At 41.7% G+C, this 18387-nt stretch overlaps 1 protein-coding gene across 2 annotated transcripts in view; it reads right to left on the bottom strand.

Moving 5' to 3' along the window:
* The window catches only part of GALNT9 (polypeptide N-acetylgalactosaminyltransferase 9), a 657891-nt gene that overhangs the window by 571044 nt on the left and 68460 nt on the right, over positions 1-18387 (bottom strand). For both annotated transcript variants that reach the window (XR_013223599.1, XM_077293342.1), the window contains exon 2: positions 4341-4521. Coding sequence is in view for 1 of the 2 variants with exons in the window: in XM_077293342.1 (XP_077149457.1) it covers positions 4341-4521 (181 nt within the window). In the remaining variant the exon portion in view is untranslated. The remainder of the gene's footprint in view (positions 1-4340; positions 4522-18387) is intronic.

Consider the following 18387-nt stretch of genomic DNA (forward strand, 5'->3'; position numbering starts at 1 on the left):
TAAAAAATACACCAAACTAATACTCACCTAATTGTTCATCTTTCTAGATACCCAACTGCTCTGGTCTTATACTTTTCACCATCATACGCTGCATCTCTTACCTCTCCGCTATAGGCCTGAACTACAAGCCGCGTCCAGGACTTGTAGGTCATTGCGTCTTGTATGGTTGTTGAGCACATTTTGACATCACGGCCTCCGAGGTCTGGATATTGCCAGAAGTTCTGGCCTACAGATAAGAGGCAGCCAGGGAGGTCAATGTTGAGGAGAATATTAGTAGAGTTTTTTTTCTGGCCTTGTTGCAATTTTCATACAAATTTGACTTCCAAAGAAACCCACAGAACCTATTTAGTTCATAGCAAGGGGACTGCAGGTATGACATTTTGTTTTATGTGTAACAAATTGTATAATTTTTAGCACCTTTTGATGTATATATAAATTACCATGTACCATGCAATTTATATGTTTTTGTCATGGAAATATGGAACAGATTTGTTTTACAGTTTATGATTTCCATAAAAAACTTGAACAAATTCTCCACGTTACTAGGGTCACCTGGATACCTGATATGTGTAGTTGTTTTTTTCTGCTGTTTTTTTGTCATATGAATATATATAAAAACTGTTATGGTTTTTTTTACATTTTGCAGTAGAAACTATTTTTTCTTACCTCTTTTGATTTTTTAAATGTTTTGTACATATTTAAATTTTTTACATAAGTTGTCCATCAATATATCATATAATATCTCTGGAAAACAATTTTCTATTTGCTTCCCAAGACTCGTAATCCAGGTAACCCAGGGAGGTTAATCATCTCAGGGGTGGGAACACTCACTAAAAATGTTCAGGTTGGGTAGAAAACATTGGTAAATCGCTGGCAAGCAAGATAGTCCGCTAATTACAGGACACCATGGGCCATTTAAAAAAATATCTACAATAAGTTCTCTCCCCAAGAGTGATATCTTAGGGACCAAGAATATGGAATCCCTATATTTTAGCATCCCACATGAAGATGGACTATCTGGCTGTGAAATGTTTCTTAAAGCTAATGGGATCCCTTCTGAGTCTGTATTAAGACTCAACATATTTATTCTCACACAACTTTTTCTCTTTTGGCACTGAGCTATAGCTACAACCACTGGAACAGCTATGGGCAGCACATTGGCACTCCAGTATGCCAACTTTTTCATGGCTAAACTGTAAGATGACTTTTTAGCATCTTGCTCAATCAAACCTTTGGCCTATTTCTCTTACATCAATGATATTTTATTAATCTGGACTGAGCCTGAATCAGAACTTCTAAAATTTAATGGCAAATTCAATACATTTCATCCCAACATAAACTATGTCCTATTTGGGGTTTCTATTTTAGAGAAACAGGACAAAAACTGAGATTACAGACAAAAAAATTACCTGTGGCGAAACATCTTTGTGGTCCAGGACACAACATAAAGAATATGAAAATTTTCATATTAAAAGGCAACTTCAAATCACAAAAACTCCTAAGGAGTATAATCTTATTACAGTCTTTGATTCTCTCCACACAGGACTAACTCTGTCAGGAGGATTTATGACTTACTACAAATTATAAGAAATCTGCTCCAGAGACAGTAAGGGCACCAGGACTCTGATCTTACATGGATATTGGAACTATGCAATTTTCACACCACTTTTTGTGTATATATTTGTTTATATATGTTTCTTCAGATACTTTGTTATACCATGCCTGATGAAGAGACCTAAGAAGTCTCGAATCCATGCTTTGTAACATCATTTATTTTATTTTTGTGAGCTAACTACAAGATTATAGTTTTGTTTTTCCCACTGACAGCAGAGACTTAGTGATCATGTGATTGCCAGGTCCTACAGATGCATGCCAATTCTTCTGTTTACTGGGTAAAGCTCATTGAGCTCTATATAGCTGGCAAAAGAGAAGACAAAAGCCATATAAAATGGCATAGGGTTAAAGCCAAGGACTGCATTATTTTGATAATCACATTTAAATCGCTGCTTGTGCCTGATTACTAAAAGAATTGCAATAACAGAAAAGCTAATCTATCATACCAATTTGCAAAGGTGAAACAAACTCAAATGTCTAAGAGTTATATGCCAAAATATACTATGATGCTGTATCACGTGCCGGCTGCAGCAAATGTGTGGTTGCTCTTTGACTGCATCTCATCACAATTTCATCAGAGAGGACACTGACAAGTGGATGCTCTTTGCTTCCAGCAGACACGTAACACAGCAATGCCACTTTAACACTGGTATAACAGGCCAAATTAAACCCTGTCCAGATTAAACCCGGGTATAGTTTGGCCCAGGCCAGAGTATAGATGGGGGGATAAACTGTCCTAGGCCAAACTATACCCGGTGGTGTAAAATAGCCTAGGCCAAACTATACACCTCCAGGCTACAATATACCCCTCTACTTTATGAGCCCTTGTAAATTAGATAGATTTTAGATGCCATCTTTTAATAACTTAAAACTGACTTACATGTAGTGGGAAGGTATTTGTGTTGTTAATCACATGATGAAGATTGATCTTACAATACAATGTGACTGATAACAGACAACAGTCATTACATAAGAGATAACTCTGTTATCCATTAAGAGAAGCGCTTTTACCTTAGGCTGGGTTCACATTGTGTTATGGCAGTCCGTTAGACAGACTGCGTTACACCGCGGCATTACGCGGTGTAACGCAGCCCATTAATGCTGCCATTAACCCCTAAATTGGGCACATTTCCAACGCATGCCATAATGGGCATGCGCTAGTGATGTGCCATCATTCTGTGATGGACCCTCGGACGCGGGCTGCAGAGTTTCCGGGCCCATCACCGCTAGTGCAGATAGAGCATCTGCACTAGCGCGATCTTTTTCGGCACTTGCGTTAACGCAGTCCATTTAATGCATACATTGAATGGACTGCAGTAATGCAATGTGAACCCAGCCTTAGGAAAAATATTTAGAATTGAGAGTCCTCAGTGGTTGATACCTTTTAATGGCTAACTGAAAAGGTGGTAACAAAATGCAAGCTTTCTAGACTACTCAGGTCTCTTCATCAGGCATAGACTAATGCAAATTCTGAAGAATCACATATTTATGCACAACACAGCACAGAAATAATGCCATAGATAAGACAGGTGACGTGAAGCAGAACTACCAATATGGGAGAGTGATAAACAGTTGTGTCTAAATATTGGAACAGTTCATAGATAAGGAGTGTGAATGTTTTATTGTCCTCTGATTGGGGTCTGGTTCTGTGTTGTTATGCCCCCACAAGGTCTGAATTGCAAATTCCTTAAATGATGTAAAAAGACATACATCCTTATGACACATTCATTCCTGCACTGTGTCAAAGGTCATCATGAGTTTGTACTCCCAGACTCGTCATGTTGCGTTCGGCGGGCATGTCAAAATGCCACACGGGGATGCATCTGCATGCAAAGCCTGACCACGCATGTCCCTGCGTGCACAATGTTAAAGATAGGTATGCAGGACGGATGCGGATGTACACAGATCTGAAGGTAAGAAGTACGCAGCCCTATGCTGCATACACAAACACTAGTGTGAACCCAGGGTATAGTCTGGACTCAGGGTACACTATGGCCTATTACACAGGGAACATCAAAGCTAACATCTCTGGAATGGCGTGGCTGAAGGAGGTGAGTATACACTTTTTTTATTTGGACACCAAATTGATTAAGCTGATGGTTGTCCAGTATTGAATAACCCCTTGAAGAAAAAGGCTATATTTGTACAGTGCAGGTTAAAAACAGTTATGTACAGTATGTTCTATCTATATGTCTTTTCAGTCCCTCACTTGGGCTTCACAATGTCCTTTTGGTTATGCATCAATCGCTGATAAAATGACAGATTACTCAAACTTTAATCCTTGGGCAAAAATATTTATTGTCTTGTGTTAGTAATTTAGTAATGACATTTGTTCTACATAAATGGAATGGAGACCACTAATGCACACACACAAAAAGTTGCAATTAAGTAATATTCCCCTGTGTTTTGATGAACTATTTAGCAGATAGATTTAATACAGAGGTGTCAAACTGCATTCCTCGAGGGCCGCCAACAGGTCATGTTTTCAGGATTTCCTTGTATTGCACAGGTGATAATTTAATCACCTGCACAGAATGATTCCAGCACCTTGTGGAATGCTAAGGAAATCCTGAAAACATGACCTGTTGGCGGCCCTCGAGGAATGCAGTTTGACACCTCTGATTTAATACATGTTTTTACATTTTGAAGAAAGTAATAAAACTGTATTAAATTAATTCTAAGTGTTTAAAATAATGAAACCTGGCAAATACCTTTCATTTACTTACTTTTTTGGTCTGTAATCTGGAATCGATCTGTCCAGTGAGATTCTGTCACTTAATTGGGCATTGTAGCCATATTCTTCATATTTGGTTTCTGTTTCATGGCTATCATCTCTTAAGGTTGCAGCCATTCCACCTTGTCCAAGCCCACCAGGTCCTTCAACGAGCCCCATGGGTTTTGCTAGGCCTAGAAGAATACATAATCCCATTACCCTAAGAATAGCACAACAGTTGTTTAGAAAAGTATAAAACATGTGAAACATGAATTAGTTTATGATAATGAAAGTGTTCATCCAAAGTTAAAAGCAATGTGACCCAATTATACGTCTCAAAGAAATGATCTTCAACTTTAAAACTGTAGAAAGTATTTTTGAAATATACAAAATAGATATCAGGAAAATTACTCACTGCATAACGAGTGTCATTGAAGCTGTGTGAGCCATGTTTTTCACTTTGCTAACATTTCTTTAATATTTGTCATAAAAACTAAACAGTTTTTCATAGTGAGCCAGAATAGTGAAAAATGGATTGTTTTGGAAAACTTGCTCTGTTTATCAAGCATTTTAGAAGGGCTGATTTGGGATGATAGTACCTAAAATCCACACTGTTTAATGCTCTAGTGGGAATGGGAAAGTGTGGGATATGCGTATGTAATAGAGGCTTTAGTGGTCTAATCATGCTCATTTAATATGGTACATTATACCCAAAATACACTTTCCGATCTCCTCTTGGGATCAGCACATATTACTATAAAGGAAAAATTATATTTAATTATTGGCTTACATATAGAAATAGCCAATATACAAATACTTACCTACTGGGATGAAATTCAATGGCAACATTTTATACTAGTTTTTATGATCTCTCTTTCTCTCTCTTCTTTTACTGAAATACATTTTGCACCTTGTTTTGAGAGAATATGTTGTGTTTCTTGCCCAACCTAGAGGACATTTGTTTATTGTAGATTTTTTTAAACCAAAGGGATTTTCCAGAATTGCAATACTGATGGTCTATCATTAAGATTGGCACCACTGGTGACCAGCTGCCTGAAGGGGCACAGTAATTCTGTGATTGCTACACCTTATTCATTGTATACATTGCTTTTTCAGTCTGCACTCTATTTACTTATGAGTGGTTAGGCTCCATATTACAGCATAGCCCCATAAAAGTTAATTAGTGTTAGTTAATTAATATGGAGATGGACCTTTAGCATCTAAAATAGGTATAGCCACTCATCTGAGAAAGCTTTCCTCAAAATGCAGTGGGAAGTAGACATGAGTATTTGGAGAAAAGGCAGATGTTATATAAGAAGGTCTGGCTAACATTTACATTCCAAACATTCTAAAAGTGACCGATATTGTTAAAATTACAAATCTATGCCTTCTTCCCGAAAATGGGTGATACTAATTTCAAACTGCTTAGTTAGTCTTAGTGTGCTGTTGCAATAACCCTTAATCTGAAATGAAAAATAACCAAATTCCATTAGCATTCCACCACATAGTTTTACCAAAGGCACAGAGATATTAATTGAATGTGTAACACCACTCCAGTGTCCAGTAGAGTTGTGCTTTATACCACTCCAGTACCACTTAGCCTTGTGCATGGTGATCACAGGCTTACCATGACATAAGTCATTTCCACCACTTTTCAGGGGGGTGAAATAAGTGGGGAGCTGATCAATTGAAAAATGTAGAGGCATAGATTTGTGTTCCCCCACTTTGTTCCAAAGAGCCCCAAAGTACCTACAGGAGTAGAAAGCAATACAATCTGCACTACATTTACATGACTCTTGTTTGGGCTCCTCTTTGTGTTGACAATAGAGCTAGTCAAGAAAGAAAAAAATGAGGTCCTATCATCCCGCATCTTCTGGAGAGCAAGCAGGCTGCTAATATAGTCACTTTCTATTATATCTCTGGACTGGTGAGCCCATGATAAATCCTTTTTATCCTCATTGTCATTTAAACTTTCCTTGTTCTACCTTCCAATTGGAACAATGTAGCTTCCTAGGTATTTTTCTACAAGTAGACATAGCAGTCAGACCAGGGAAAAAAGATGATGCCGTGAGACCCATAGGTGCATGGACATGGGATGTCTTGGCTCTTGGGTGGTCATTTTATTAAAGGCACTGCTGACATATAACCTTTGGTCTATATATTAAACATTTTTTTGTACTTTATTGTTAGTCCCCCTTAGGGAACTTGAACCTGCAATCATCTGATTGCTTGTACCATATACTGCAATAACAGAGTATTGCGGTACATAGTAGAAATCACAGTCTCCTATGAAGTCCAGCCACAGGCAGGGTTTCAACTGAGCACCATCATGACAAGATCAGGGGCCTTCAGCATACCACAGCTGCATAGCAACTCATCAGCACCCACAATCGCCTCATGGAGGGGGGGAGGGAGCAATGGGCAATGGTATGTGGCGGCAGCATTTAAAGGGTATTTGTCAGCAGGATTTCATACTCCAAATTATTTATATGTGAATGTAGCTCTTTTGAACACAAGCGCAGCAATACCTTAACCTAAACAGTCTATTCCTCCATTATTGATAAATCAGCATTTGAATTGATATGCAAATAAGGCTGTAGATCTGAAGCCTCTGTCACTTCAGCTGCATTCCTTGCCCAGCACCACCTCCTTGTTTTTCAATGATGGCTCCTTTGCTTGGAGTCATATAGCACATAGCCTATCAGTCAAACAGGAGGAGGTGGCGATGAGCAGGGGATAGCGTTAAAATTACAGATGCTTCAGAATCTACAACCTATTTTGCGTATAAATTCAATCACTGATTTCTCATTAATGAAGGAATGGCCTGGCCATGTAAAGGTATTATTGGACTTGTCTTTGAAGGAGCTACACTCACATAAAAATAGTTTTGGAGCGAATCCTGCTGACAGGAGGAGCTCCACGTACTGTTGTTAGAGCCATTATCTCCCAATGGTACAAATTCAGTTTGAGTTTGAATCAAAGATAAGGACATATGATGCAATATTAAGTCATATGTTGGTAAGGAGCTTAAAGTTATGACCATTGTATGTTCAATTTCAGGTTTATCTATTGCCACAGTTCTTCAAGTATATAAGGAAATACACTGTAGCATCTCCAGCCTGCTTGTTTATTATGCGCTGGCATACAGTCTTCTTTCATAACCCCAGCCCAGATGTGCCATAATCCTCAGAAAATGCAAAGCATACTCAGTCTTATTGCTTCATTATGTCCCTTATTATTCATCTTGCCTCACAGTCACAACTCATCCTGAGAATGAGCTCTGACTAGACAATCTTTTCTTATTTCCTTTCATATGTCAAATCATTTTCTGTGTTCTTTCCATAACATCATCTTTAATTTCCAATACTTCACTCTCTTTTATTTAATCTTTTTTTTAAGATTTTCTATGCATGGAATAAACATATTTATCTTTATACTTTATCTTTTTATCTGCAGATTTACTCTTTTGATTTCGGCAAATATTTTAAGGCCATTTATAGATCAAAAGACTTTTCAATTATATTAATGATGGTTGAGTGAAGACAAACATACTTAACTTTTTCATTCGCATTTTCAGTGTTACTGACAGGTAAAGCTAAATCATTTATTATCGCATGACAGTGACAGCTTTCAGAAGGTGAGATATATTAGCCAGCAAAGTGAATGGCCAGTGCTTGAAGTTGATACTCTGTTAGGAGGGTAAATGGGCAAACATAATGATCTGTGATGCTACAAATGATCAAGACTAGATGAATTGGTCTTATTGAAACAATCGTTCATCAGGAATTAATTAGTTCATCGTTTGTTTAACCAAGAGCTTACTTATTTCTATTTTTTATGGGCACCTTTACTTTGTTGCCAGACACTAATGAGTATGTTACAGACAAAGTAGTCTCTCCGGTATAGGTGATCATTTTGGAAGTGTATCTGTGTAAAAAAGGGCATATACAGTAAATGGTTTAGCAATGGCAGAACAATAAAATGAATGAATGAATGAATGAATGAATGAATGAATGAATGAAGTATGTATGAATTTAACAATCTGGTGGAAGAGATAGTGGGATTTCATTAGCAGATAACAATATTTTGGGTATTGGAGCAAATTCTTATATGGAAAAGATAACAATATTTTGGGTATGGTAGCAAATTCTGATATGGAAAATATGACAAGCTAGGTCTAGACAGATAGATAAAGAAGTTTTCCACAACTAATTTCATCCTCTTTCATATTTCCTAACTCTTCCTAGCTTTCAGTTTTCTATTATGCTCCTATTACTTGCCCTGCTCTTGGAAGCTCAGTTCTATGAGAGTCATCTAATCTTCTGTTGTGATTCTGCCTCTGCTACTACCGATCTGGAAGGCGGTATCTGGCGTACTGAGCAGTGCACGTCATTGGTGGGTTGGGGCTACCTCTATGAGTGACATCAGTCTGACCACGCCTGCTCAGATCAGACTTCACTCTCCTCCTCTGTCTGCATCCTGCCAATCCTTTGGAATGCCGTGACTTCAGCTGTCAAGCGCTGCACTATGCTGCTTGATATTAGAAAGCAAATATAGAGGACTTCTAATTTGAAAAGACGGCACTTCAAAGCTTCGACAGAGTCTGTCTGCGCAAGACATGACCGAGCTCAGATTAGGCTACTTTCACACTTGGGTCATTTTAGATCCGTCACAATGCGTAGTTTTGGGAAAAAAACGCATCCTGCAAATGTGCCCGAAGGATGCATTTTTTGCCTATAGACTTGTGTTGCTGACGGATAGCGACATATGGCCATACGTCGTGTCCGTCTTGCTCTGGATGTGTCGTGTTTTGAGGGACTGTGGTCATGAAAAAACGTTCAATGTAACCCTTTTTCGTACGTCGCATCCGCCATTTCCAAAGGCGCATGCGCGGCCGGAACTCCGCCCCCTCCTCCCCGGAACTTAGAATGGGCAGCGGATGCATTGAAAAACTGCATCTGCTGCCCACGTTGTGCAGAATTTTCACAACGTGCATCAGTACGTCGCGCTGCCGCATAGCGCTGGCCCCGTACCGACGCAAGTGTGAAAGTAGCCTTAGACTTCACTTTTCCCACTGCTTGGATCCTACTGAAGCTTTGAATTGCTGTCCGCTCAGCTAACAAACCCTGTGATTTGCTTTCTAATATCAAGCAGTACATCGCACAGCTTGTCAGCTGAATGGAGGACACTCCAAAGGTTTTGCAGGATGCAGGCAGAGGAGAAGAGTGTGGTAGCCCCTCCTCTACCAATGATGTGCGCTTCTCAGTGCATCTGTTTCCTGTTTCAATACCGGAAGTAGTAGTGCCAGAATCACAACAGAAGACTAGATGACCCACATAAAGATGAGCTTACAGGAGAAGTGCAGATAATAGGAGTATATTAGAAAACTGATAGTTAGAAAGAGTTAGGACATATTAAAGAGGGTGAAATTAGTAGTGGAAAACTTCTTTAACCCCTTCCCGACCTTTGACGCATACGCTGCGTCATGAAAGTCTGTGCCTTCCCGACCTATGACGCAGCGTATGCGTCATGGAGGGATCGCGTCCCTGCAGATCGGGTGAAGGGGTTAACTCCCATTTTACCCGATCTGCAGAGACAGGGGGAGTGGTGCTTCAGCCCAGGGGGGGTGGCTTCACCCCCCCGTGGCTACGATCGCTCTGATTGGCTGTTGAAAGTGAAACTGCCAATCAGAGCGATTTGTAATATTTCACCTAAAAAACAGGTGAAATATTACAATCCAGCCATGGCCGATGCTGCAATATCATCGGCCATGGCTGGAAAACCTGAAGTGACCACCCCCCACCCCACCGATCGCCCCCCCAGTGCTCCGGAGCGTGGTCCGGTCCCCTCCGTCCTGTGCTCCGCTGCCCCGTGCTCCTGCCCGCTCCCCCGTCCTGCTGTCCGCTCCCCCCGTCCTCCGATCACTCCCCCTGTGCTCAGATCCACCCCCCCACCACCCTTTCATACTTACCGATCCTCCCGGTGTCCGGCCGTCTCCTCGCTGGGCGCCGCCATCTTCCAAAATGGCGGGCGCATGCTCAGTACGCCCGCCGGCCGGCAGATTCCTTACAGGTACATTTTGATCGCTGTGGTAGGTTCTACCACAGCGATCAAAATAAAAAAAAATAATAAATAAACCCCCCCCCTTTATCACCCCCATAGATAGGGACAATAATAAAATAAAGAAAATATATATATATTTTTTTTTTCCACTAGGGTTAGGGTTAGAATTAGGGTTAGGGTTACGGGTAGGGTTAGGGTTATGGCATGTGCGGATTTGGCAGCGGATCGGCCGCGGATCCGCAGCGGATCGGCCGCGGATCCGCAGCGGATTGGCCGCTGCGAATTCGTAGCAGTTTTCCATCAGGTTTACAGTACCGTGTACACCTATGGAAAACCAAATCCGCTGTGCCCATAATGCGGAAAATTCCGTGCAGAAACGCTGCGTTGTATTTTCCACAGCATGTCAATTCTTTGTGCGGATTCCGCAGCGTTTTACACCTGTTCCTCAATAGGAATCCGCAGGTGAAATCCGCACAAAAAAACACTGGAAATCTGCTGTAAATCCGCAGGTAAAACGCAGTGCCTTTTACTTGCAGATTTTTCAAAAGTCGTGCGGAAAAATCTCACACGAATCCGCTACGTGGGCACATAGCCTTAGGGTTAGGGTTGGAATTAGGGCTAGGGTTGGAATTAGGGTTACGGGTGTGTTGGGGTTAGGGTTGTGGTTAGGGGTGTGTTGGGGTTAGGGTTGGGATTAGGGTTATGGCTACAGTTGGGATTAGGGTTAGGGGTGTGTTGGGGTTAGTGTTGAAGTTAGAATTGAGGGGTTTCCACTGTTTAGGCACATCAGGGGTCTCCAAACGCAACATGGCGCCACCATTGATTCCAGCCAATCTTGCATTCAAAAAGTCAAATGGTGCTCCCTCCCTTCCAAGCCCCGACGTGTGCCCAAACAGTGGTTTACCCCCACATTTGGGGTACCAGCGTACTCAGGACAAACTGGGCAACAACTGTTGGGGTCCAATTTCTCCTGTTACCCTTGCAAAAATAAAAAATTACTTGCTAAGACATAATTTTTGAGGAAAGAAGAATGATTTTTTATTTTCACGGCTCTGCGTTGTAAACTTCTGTGAAGCACTTGGGGGTTGAACGTGCTCATCACACATCTAGATAAGTTCCTTGGGGGGTCTAGTTTCCAAAATGGGGTCACTTGTGGGGTGTTTCTACTGTTTAGGCACATCAGGGGCTCTGCAAATGCAACGTGACGCCCGCAGACCATTCCATCAAAGTCTGCATTTCAAATGTCACTACTTCCCTTCCGAGCCCTGACGTGCGCCCAAACAGTGGTTTACCCCCACATATGGGGTATCACTGTACTCACAACAAACTGGGCAACAAACATTGGGGCCCAATTTCTCCTGTTACCCTTGTGAAAATAAAAAATTGCTTGCTAAAACATCTTTTTTGAGGAAAGAAAAATGATTTTTTATTTTCACGGCTCTGCGTTGTAAACTTCTGTGAAGCACTTGGGGGTTCAAAGTGCTCACCACACATCTAGATAAGTTCCTTGGGGGGTCTAGTTTCCAAAATGGAGTCACTTGTGGGGAGTTCCTACTGTTTAGGCACATCAGGGGCTCTGCAAATGCAACGTGACGCCCGCAGAGCATTCCATCAAAGTCTGCATTCCAAAACATCACTACTTCCCTTCCGAGCCCCGGCATGTGCCCAAACAGTGGTTTACCCCCACATATGGGGTATCAGCGTACTCAGGAGAAACTGGACAACAACTTCTGGGGTCCAATTTCTCCTGTTACCCTTGCAAAAATAAAAAATTCTGGGCTAAAAAAATATTTTTGAGGAAAGGAAACACATTTATTATTTTCACGGCTCTGCGTTATAAACTTCTGCGAAGCACTTGGGGGTTCAAAGTGCTCACCACACATCTAGATTAGTTCCTTGGGAGGTCTAGTTTCCAAAATGGGGTCACTTGTTAGGGAGCTCCAATGTTTAGGCACACAGGGGCTCTCCAAACGTGACATGGTGTCCGCTAATGATTGGAGCTAATTTTCCATTCAAAAAGCCAAATGGCGTGCCTTCCCTTCCGAGCCCTGCCGTGTGCCCAAACAGTGGTTTACCCCCACATATGGGGTATCATCGTACTCAGGACAAACTGGACAACAACATTTGGGGTCCAATTTCTCCTATTACCCTTGGAAAATTAAAAAATCCTGGGCTAAAAATCATTTTTGAGGAAAGAAAAATTATTTTTTATTTTCACGGCTCTGCGTTATAAACTTCTGTGAAGCATCTGGGGGTTATAAGTGCTCACTATGCATCTAGATAAGTTCCTTGGGGGGTCTAGTTTCCAAAATGGGGTCACGTGTAGGGGAGCTCCAATGTTTATGCACACAGGGGCTCTCCAAACGCGACATGGTGTTCGCTAACGATTGGAGCTAATTTTCCATTCAAAAAGTCAAATGGCACGCCTCCCCTTCCGAGCCTTGCCGTGCACCCAAACAGTGGTTTACCCCAACATATGAGGTATCAACATACTCAGCAGAAATTGCCCAACAAATTTTAGGATCCATTTTATCCTGTTGCCCATGTGAAAATGAAAAAATTGAGGCTAAAAGAAATTTTGTGTGAAAAAAAAGTACTTTTTCATTTTTACGGATCAATTTGTAAAGCACCTGAGAGTTTAAAGTGCTCACTATGCTTCTAGATAAGTTCCTTGGGGGGTCTACTTTCCAAAATGGGGTCACTTGTGGGAGCGCTCCAATGTTTAGGCACACGGGGGCTCTCCAAACGTGACATGGTCTCTGCTAGCGATGGAGATCATTTTTCATTCAAAAAGTCAAATGGCGCTCCTTCCCTTCCGAGCCTTACCATGTGCCCAAACAGTGGTTTACCCCCACATGTGAGGTATCAGTGTACTCAGGAGAAATTGTCCAACAAATTTTAGGATCCATTTTATCCTGTTGCCCATGTGAAAATGAAAAAATTGAGGCTAAAATAATTTTTTTGTGAAAAAAAAGTACTATTTCATTTTTACGGATCAATTTGTGAAGCACCTGGGGGTTTAAAGTGCTCACTATGCTTCTAGATAAGTTCCTTGGGGGGTCTAGTTTCCAAAATGGGGTCACTTGTGGGGGAGCTCCAATGTTTAGGCACACGGGGGCTCTCCAAACGCGACATGGTGTCCGCTAAAGATTGGAGCCAATTTTTCATTCAAAAAGTCAAATGGCTCTCCTTCCCTTCCGAATTCTGCCGTGCGCCCAAACAGTGGTTTACCCCCACATATGAGGTATCAGCGTACTCAGGACAAATTGGACAACATCGTTCGTGGTCCAGTTTTTCCTTTTACCCTTGGGAAAATAAAAAAATTGTTGCTAAAATATCATTTTTGTGACTAAAAAGTTAAATGTTCATTTTTTCCTTCCATGTTGCTTCTGCTGCTGTGAAACACCTGAAGGGTTAATAAACTTCTTGAATGTGGTTTTGAGCACCTTGAGGGGTGCAGTTTTTAGAATGGTGTCACTTTGGGATATTTTCAGCCATATAGAACCCTCAAACTGACTTCAAATGTGAGGTGGTCCCTAAAAAAAATGGTTTTGTAAATTTTGTTGTAAAAATGAGAAATCACTGGTCAAATTTTAACCCTTATAACTTCCTAGCAAAAAAAAAAATTGTTTCCAAAATTGTGCTGATGTAAAGTAGACATGTGAGAAATGTTATTTATTAACTGTTTTGTGTCACATACCTCTCTGGTTTAACAGAATAAAAATTGAAAATGTGAAAATTGCGAAATTTTCAAAATTTTCGCCAAATTTCCGTTTTTTTCACAAATAAACTCAGAAATTATCGACCTAAATTTACCACTATCATGAAGCCCAATATGTCACGAAAAAACAATCTCAGAATCGCTAGGATCCGTTGAAGCGTTCCTGAGTTATTACCTCATAAAGGGACACTGGTCAGAATTGCAAAAAACGGCAAGGTCATTAAGGCCAAAATAGGCTGGGTCATGAAGGGGTTAAAGATGCAAGTCAGTATGGAGTCTAGATCTGGAAAAGCGAGATGCAGAATATGCAAATAGTCATAAAAATTGAGGATGTTTGTTAATTTTATAATATAAATAAAGCTATAGAGATTTAGCTTACTGATAGGATATCCTCAAAGGTGTCTGCCTTCATAATCACAATTTTTTTAAATCTTTATTTAATAAATCTAATTATCTTTAAAAACATTTAGACATCTATTTCTAAGCAACTAATTTTTATAGAATGCCCTTTTACACTTAGTTTTCTAGTTTCTAATGTATTTTGACAAGTTTTTTTTAAAGAAAACTAGCATTTTTTTCACATGTACTGTATTTGTAAATAATGTTGTAAAATTTTGAACTCTCAATCTTAGTAAGATAGCTTTACTCTTTTCACATATTTTATACGTTGAATATAATTTCCAAACCTGAACCAGGTACAGTGGGTACGGAAAGTATTCAGACCCCTTTAATTTTTTCACTCTTTGTTTCATTGCAGCCATTTGGTAAATTCAAAAAAGTTAATTTTTTTCTCATTAATGTACGCTCTGCATCTTGACTTAAAAAAATCAGAAATGTAGTAATTTTTGCAAATATATTAAAAAAGAAAAACTGAAATATTACATGGTCATAAGTTTTCAGACCCTTTGCTCAGTATTGCGTAGAAGCACCTTTTTGACTAGTACAGCCTTGAGTCTTCTTGGGAAGTTTTTCACACCTGGATTAAGGGATCCTTTGCCATTCTTCCTTGAAGATCCTCTCCAGTTCTGTCAGGTTGGATGGTGAATGTTGGTGGACAGCCATTTTCAGGTGTCTCCATAGATGCTCAATTGGGTTTAGGTCAGGACTCTGGCTGGACCAGTCAAGAATGGTCACAGAGTTGTTCTTAAGCCACTCCTTTGTTATTTTAGCTGTGTGCTTGGGGTCATTGTCTTGTTGGAAGGTGAACCTTCAGCCAAGTCTGAGGTCCAGAGCACTCTGAAAGAGGTTTTCATCCAGGATATCTCTGTACTTGGCCGCATTCATGTTTCCTTCAATGACAACCAGTCATCCTGTCCCTGCAGCTGAAACACCCCCCATAACATGATGCTGCCACCACCATGTTTCACTGTTGGGATTGTATTAGGCAGGAGATGAGCCGTGCCTGGTTTTCTCCACACATACTGCTTAAAATTATCACCAAAAAGGTCTATTTTTGTCTCATTAGACCAGAGAATCTTATTTCTCATAGTCTGGGAGTCCTTCATGCGTTTTTTAGCAAACTCTATGCGGGTTTTCATATGTCTTGCACTGAGGAGAGGCTTCCGTTGGACTCTGCCATAAAGGCCCAACTGGTGGAGGGCTGCAGTGATAGTTGACTTTGTGGAACTTTCTCCCATCTCCCTACTGCATCTCTGGAGCTTAGCCACAGTGATCTTGGAATTCTTCTTTACCTCTCATCAAGGCTCTTCTCCCATGATTGCTCAGTTTGGCTGGATGGCCAGGTCTAGGATGACTTCTGGTAGTTCAAAACTTCTTCCACTTAAGGATTATGGAGGCCACTATGCTCTTAGGAACCTTGAGTACTGCAGAAATTATCTTGCAACCTTGGACAGGTCTGTGCCTTGCCAAAATTCTGTCTCTGAGCTCCTTGGCCAGTTCCTCTTACCTCATGATTCTCATTTGGTCTGACATGCACTGTGAGATCTTATATAGACAGGTGTGTGCCTTTCCAAATCAAGTTCTATCAGTTTAATTAAACACAGCTGGCCTCCAATGAAGGAGTAGAACCATCTAAAGGAGGATCGCAAGGAAATGGACAGCATGTGACATAAATATGAGTGTATGAGCAAAGGGTCTCAATACTTATGACTAGTGTTGAGCATTCCGATACCGCAAGTATCGGGTATCGGAATTCCGATACCGAGTTCCGATGCTTTTGTGATATCGGGAATTGGTATCGGAACCATATTCATGTGTAAAATAAAGAATTAAAATAAAAAATATGGATATACTCACCTCTCCGGCGGCCCCTGGGCTTTACCGATGTAACCGGGAGCCTCCGTACCTAAGAATGAGCGCGTGAAGGGCCTTTGATGACGTCGCGGCTTCTGATTGGTCGCGTGAGCGCTCATGTGACCGCTCACGGAACCAATCACAAGCCGCGACGTCATCGCAGGTCCTTCACGCGCTCATTCTTAGGAACGGAGGCTCTCGGTTACGGCGGTAAGGTCCAGGGGCCGCCGGAGAGGTGAGTATATGGATATATACTTTGGGTGGAGCAGGTTTTCCGCTCCGTCCAAAGTGCCGGCAATCCGGACCGTGGACACGCACCCTTATAGTGTTATATTTTTAGAATGAATGAGAAATGAAATGGATGCAGGAAAACAAAACATCAAAAGTAAATTTTAGGATCGAGTGACCTGGGACCAGGGGCTCCTGGCCCTAACTCTAGCCCGCCTTGTTTCCCGGGAAACTTCAGATGGCAATGACGCTGAGGTCTCCTCCCTTGCCATATCTCCTAAGTTAGACTTTCGTCTGTCCCCTTCCACCACCCAGGGAAGCGGGAGCGCTACTGTTCACCACAGTACACCAACCTGACAGACAAGGCAAAAAAGGCAAGGGTAAACTGAAAACTTCACACACACAAAATACTCACTTGCATATAACAGACGAATCCTCCGGGATATGTAGGAAGGGGAAAAAAGCAAAACCGGAAGGGATAAGGAAATACCAAGCATACAAATTAAACAACAGTTGCTTCTAACTACAGCAATTCTTGTCAAACCAACTTGTCTCCCTCCTATTCTCATGAAGCAAGTGCTACCTCTGACAAGGACTAGGTAATAGAACTCAGATTTTATAGGTAAAAGGAGTGGCTAACTGAGCACAGCAGAACACAGAAATTTCCAACATGGCTAATTAACCCCTGTTCTGCTGGAAGAAATAAACACAATTAATAAACCAGAGAAGTTCTTCTTCTCAGCGGCAGAGTGTAACAACTCTGCTGGCATCACTGCATGGCCTCCCATCCCCCACCTGCATTACACTCAAACTCACTTACTTCTCTGGGCCTTGTTGTGACTTCTCTCTGCTGCCAGCTCCATGCTGTGTGCCTCGTGTCTGCTGTTTGCTCCGTGCATGCTCTGTCTGTGTGCATAGGGGGGCGGTTCCGGCAACTCCTGTTTCTTATAGAGACTGTGTGCACCTTGCCAAGGTGTCCCTGGCCAATCGCCATGAGGCTTCCTGTATTTAAGACATCCCCACTAGGGTTGAGCGACTTTTATTTTTATAGGATCGGGTCGGGTTTCACGAAACCCGACTTTCTCAAAAGTTGGGTCGAGTGAAATCGGCCGATCCTATAAAAAAGTCGTGGTCGGGGTCGGCCGAAACACGAAACCCAATGCAGTGCAATGGGATACTATGGTTCCCAGGGTCTGAAGGAGAGGAAACTCTCCTTCAGGCCCTGGGATCCATATTAATGTGTAAAATAAAGAATTAAAATAAAAAATATTGATATACTCACCCGTCCGGAGGCCCCTGGACATCACCGCTGGTAACCGGCAGCCTTCTTTGCTTAAAATGAGCGCGTTCAGGGCCTTCCATGACGTCACGGCTTCTGATTGGTCGCGTGCCACTCATGTGACCGCCACGCGACCAATCAGAAGCCGTGATGTAATTCTCAGGTCCTAAATTCCTAATTCTAGGAATTTAGGACCTGAGAATTACGTCACGGCTTGTGATTGGTCGTGTGGCGGTCACATGGATGGCCGCGACCAATCACAAGCCGTGACGTCATCTAAGGCCCTGAAAGCGCTCATTCTTAGGAAGGAAGGCTGCCGGAAAGAAGCCGAGGGTGAGTATATTCCTATTAGGTATATACTCACCCTCGGACGCGCCCTGCTTCTTTCTGGCAGCCTTCCTTCTTAAGAATGAGCGCATTCAGGGCCTTAGATGACGTCACGGCTTGTGATTGGTCGCGGCCGCCCATGTGACCGCTCACGCGACCAATCACAAGCCGTGACGTAATTCTCAGGTC

The sequence above is a fragment of the Ranitomeya variabilis genome, chromosome 1 (assembly GCF_051348905.1).
Source record: "Ranitomeya variabilis isolate aRanVar5 chromosome 1, aRanVar5.hap1, whole genome shotgun sequence".
NCBI classification, from domain to species: domain Eukaryota; kingdom Metazoa; phylum Chordata; class Amphibia; order Anura; family Dendrobatidae; genus Ranitomeya; species Ranitomeya variabilis.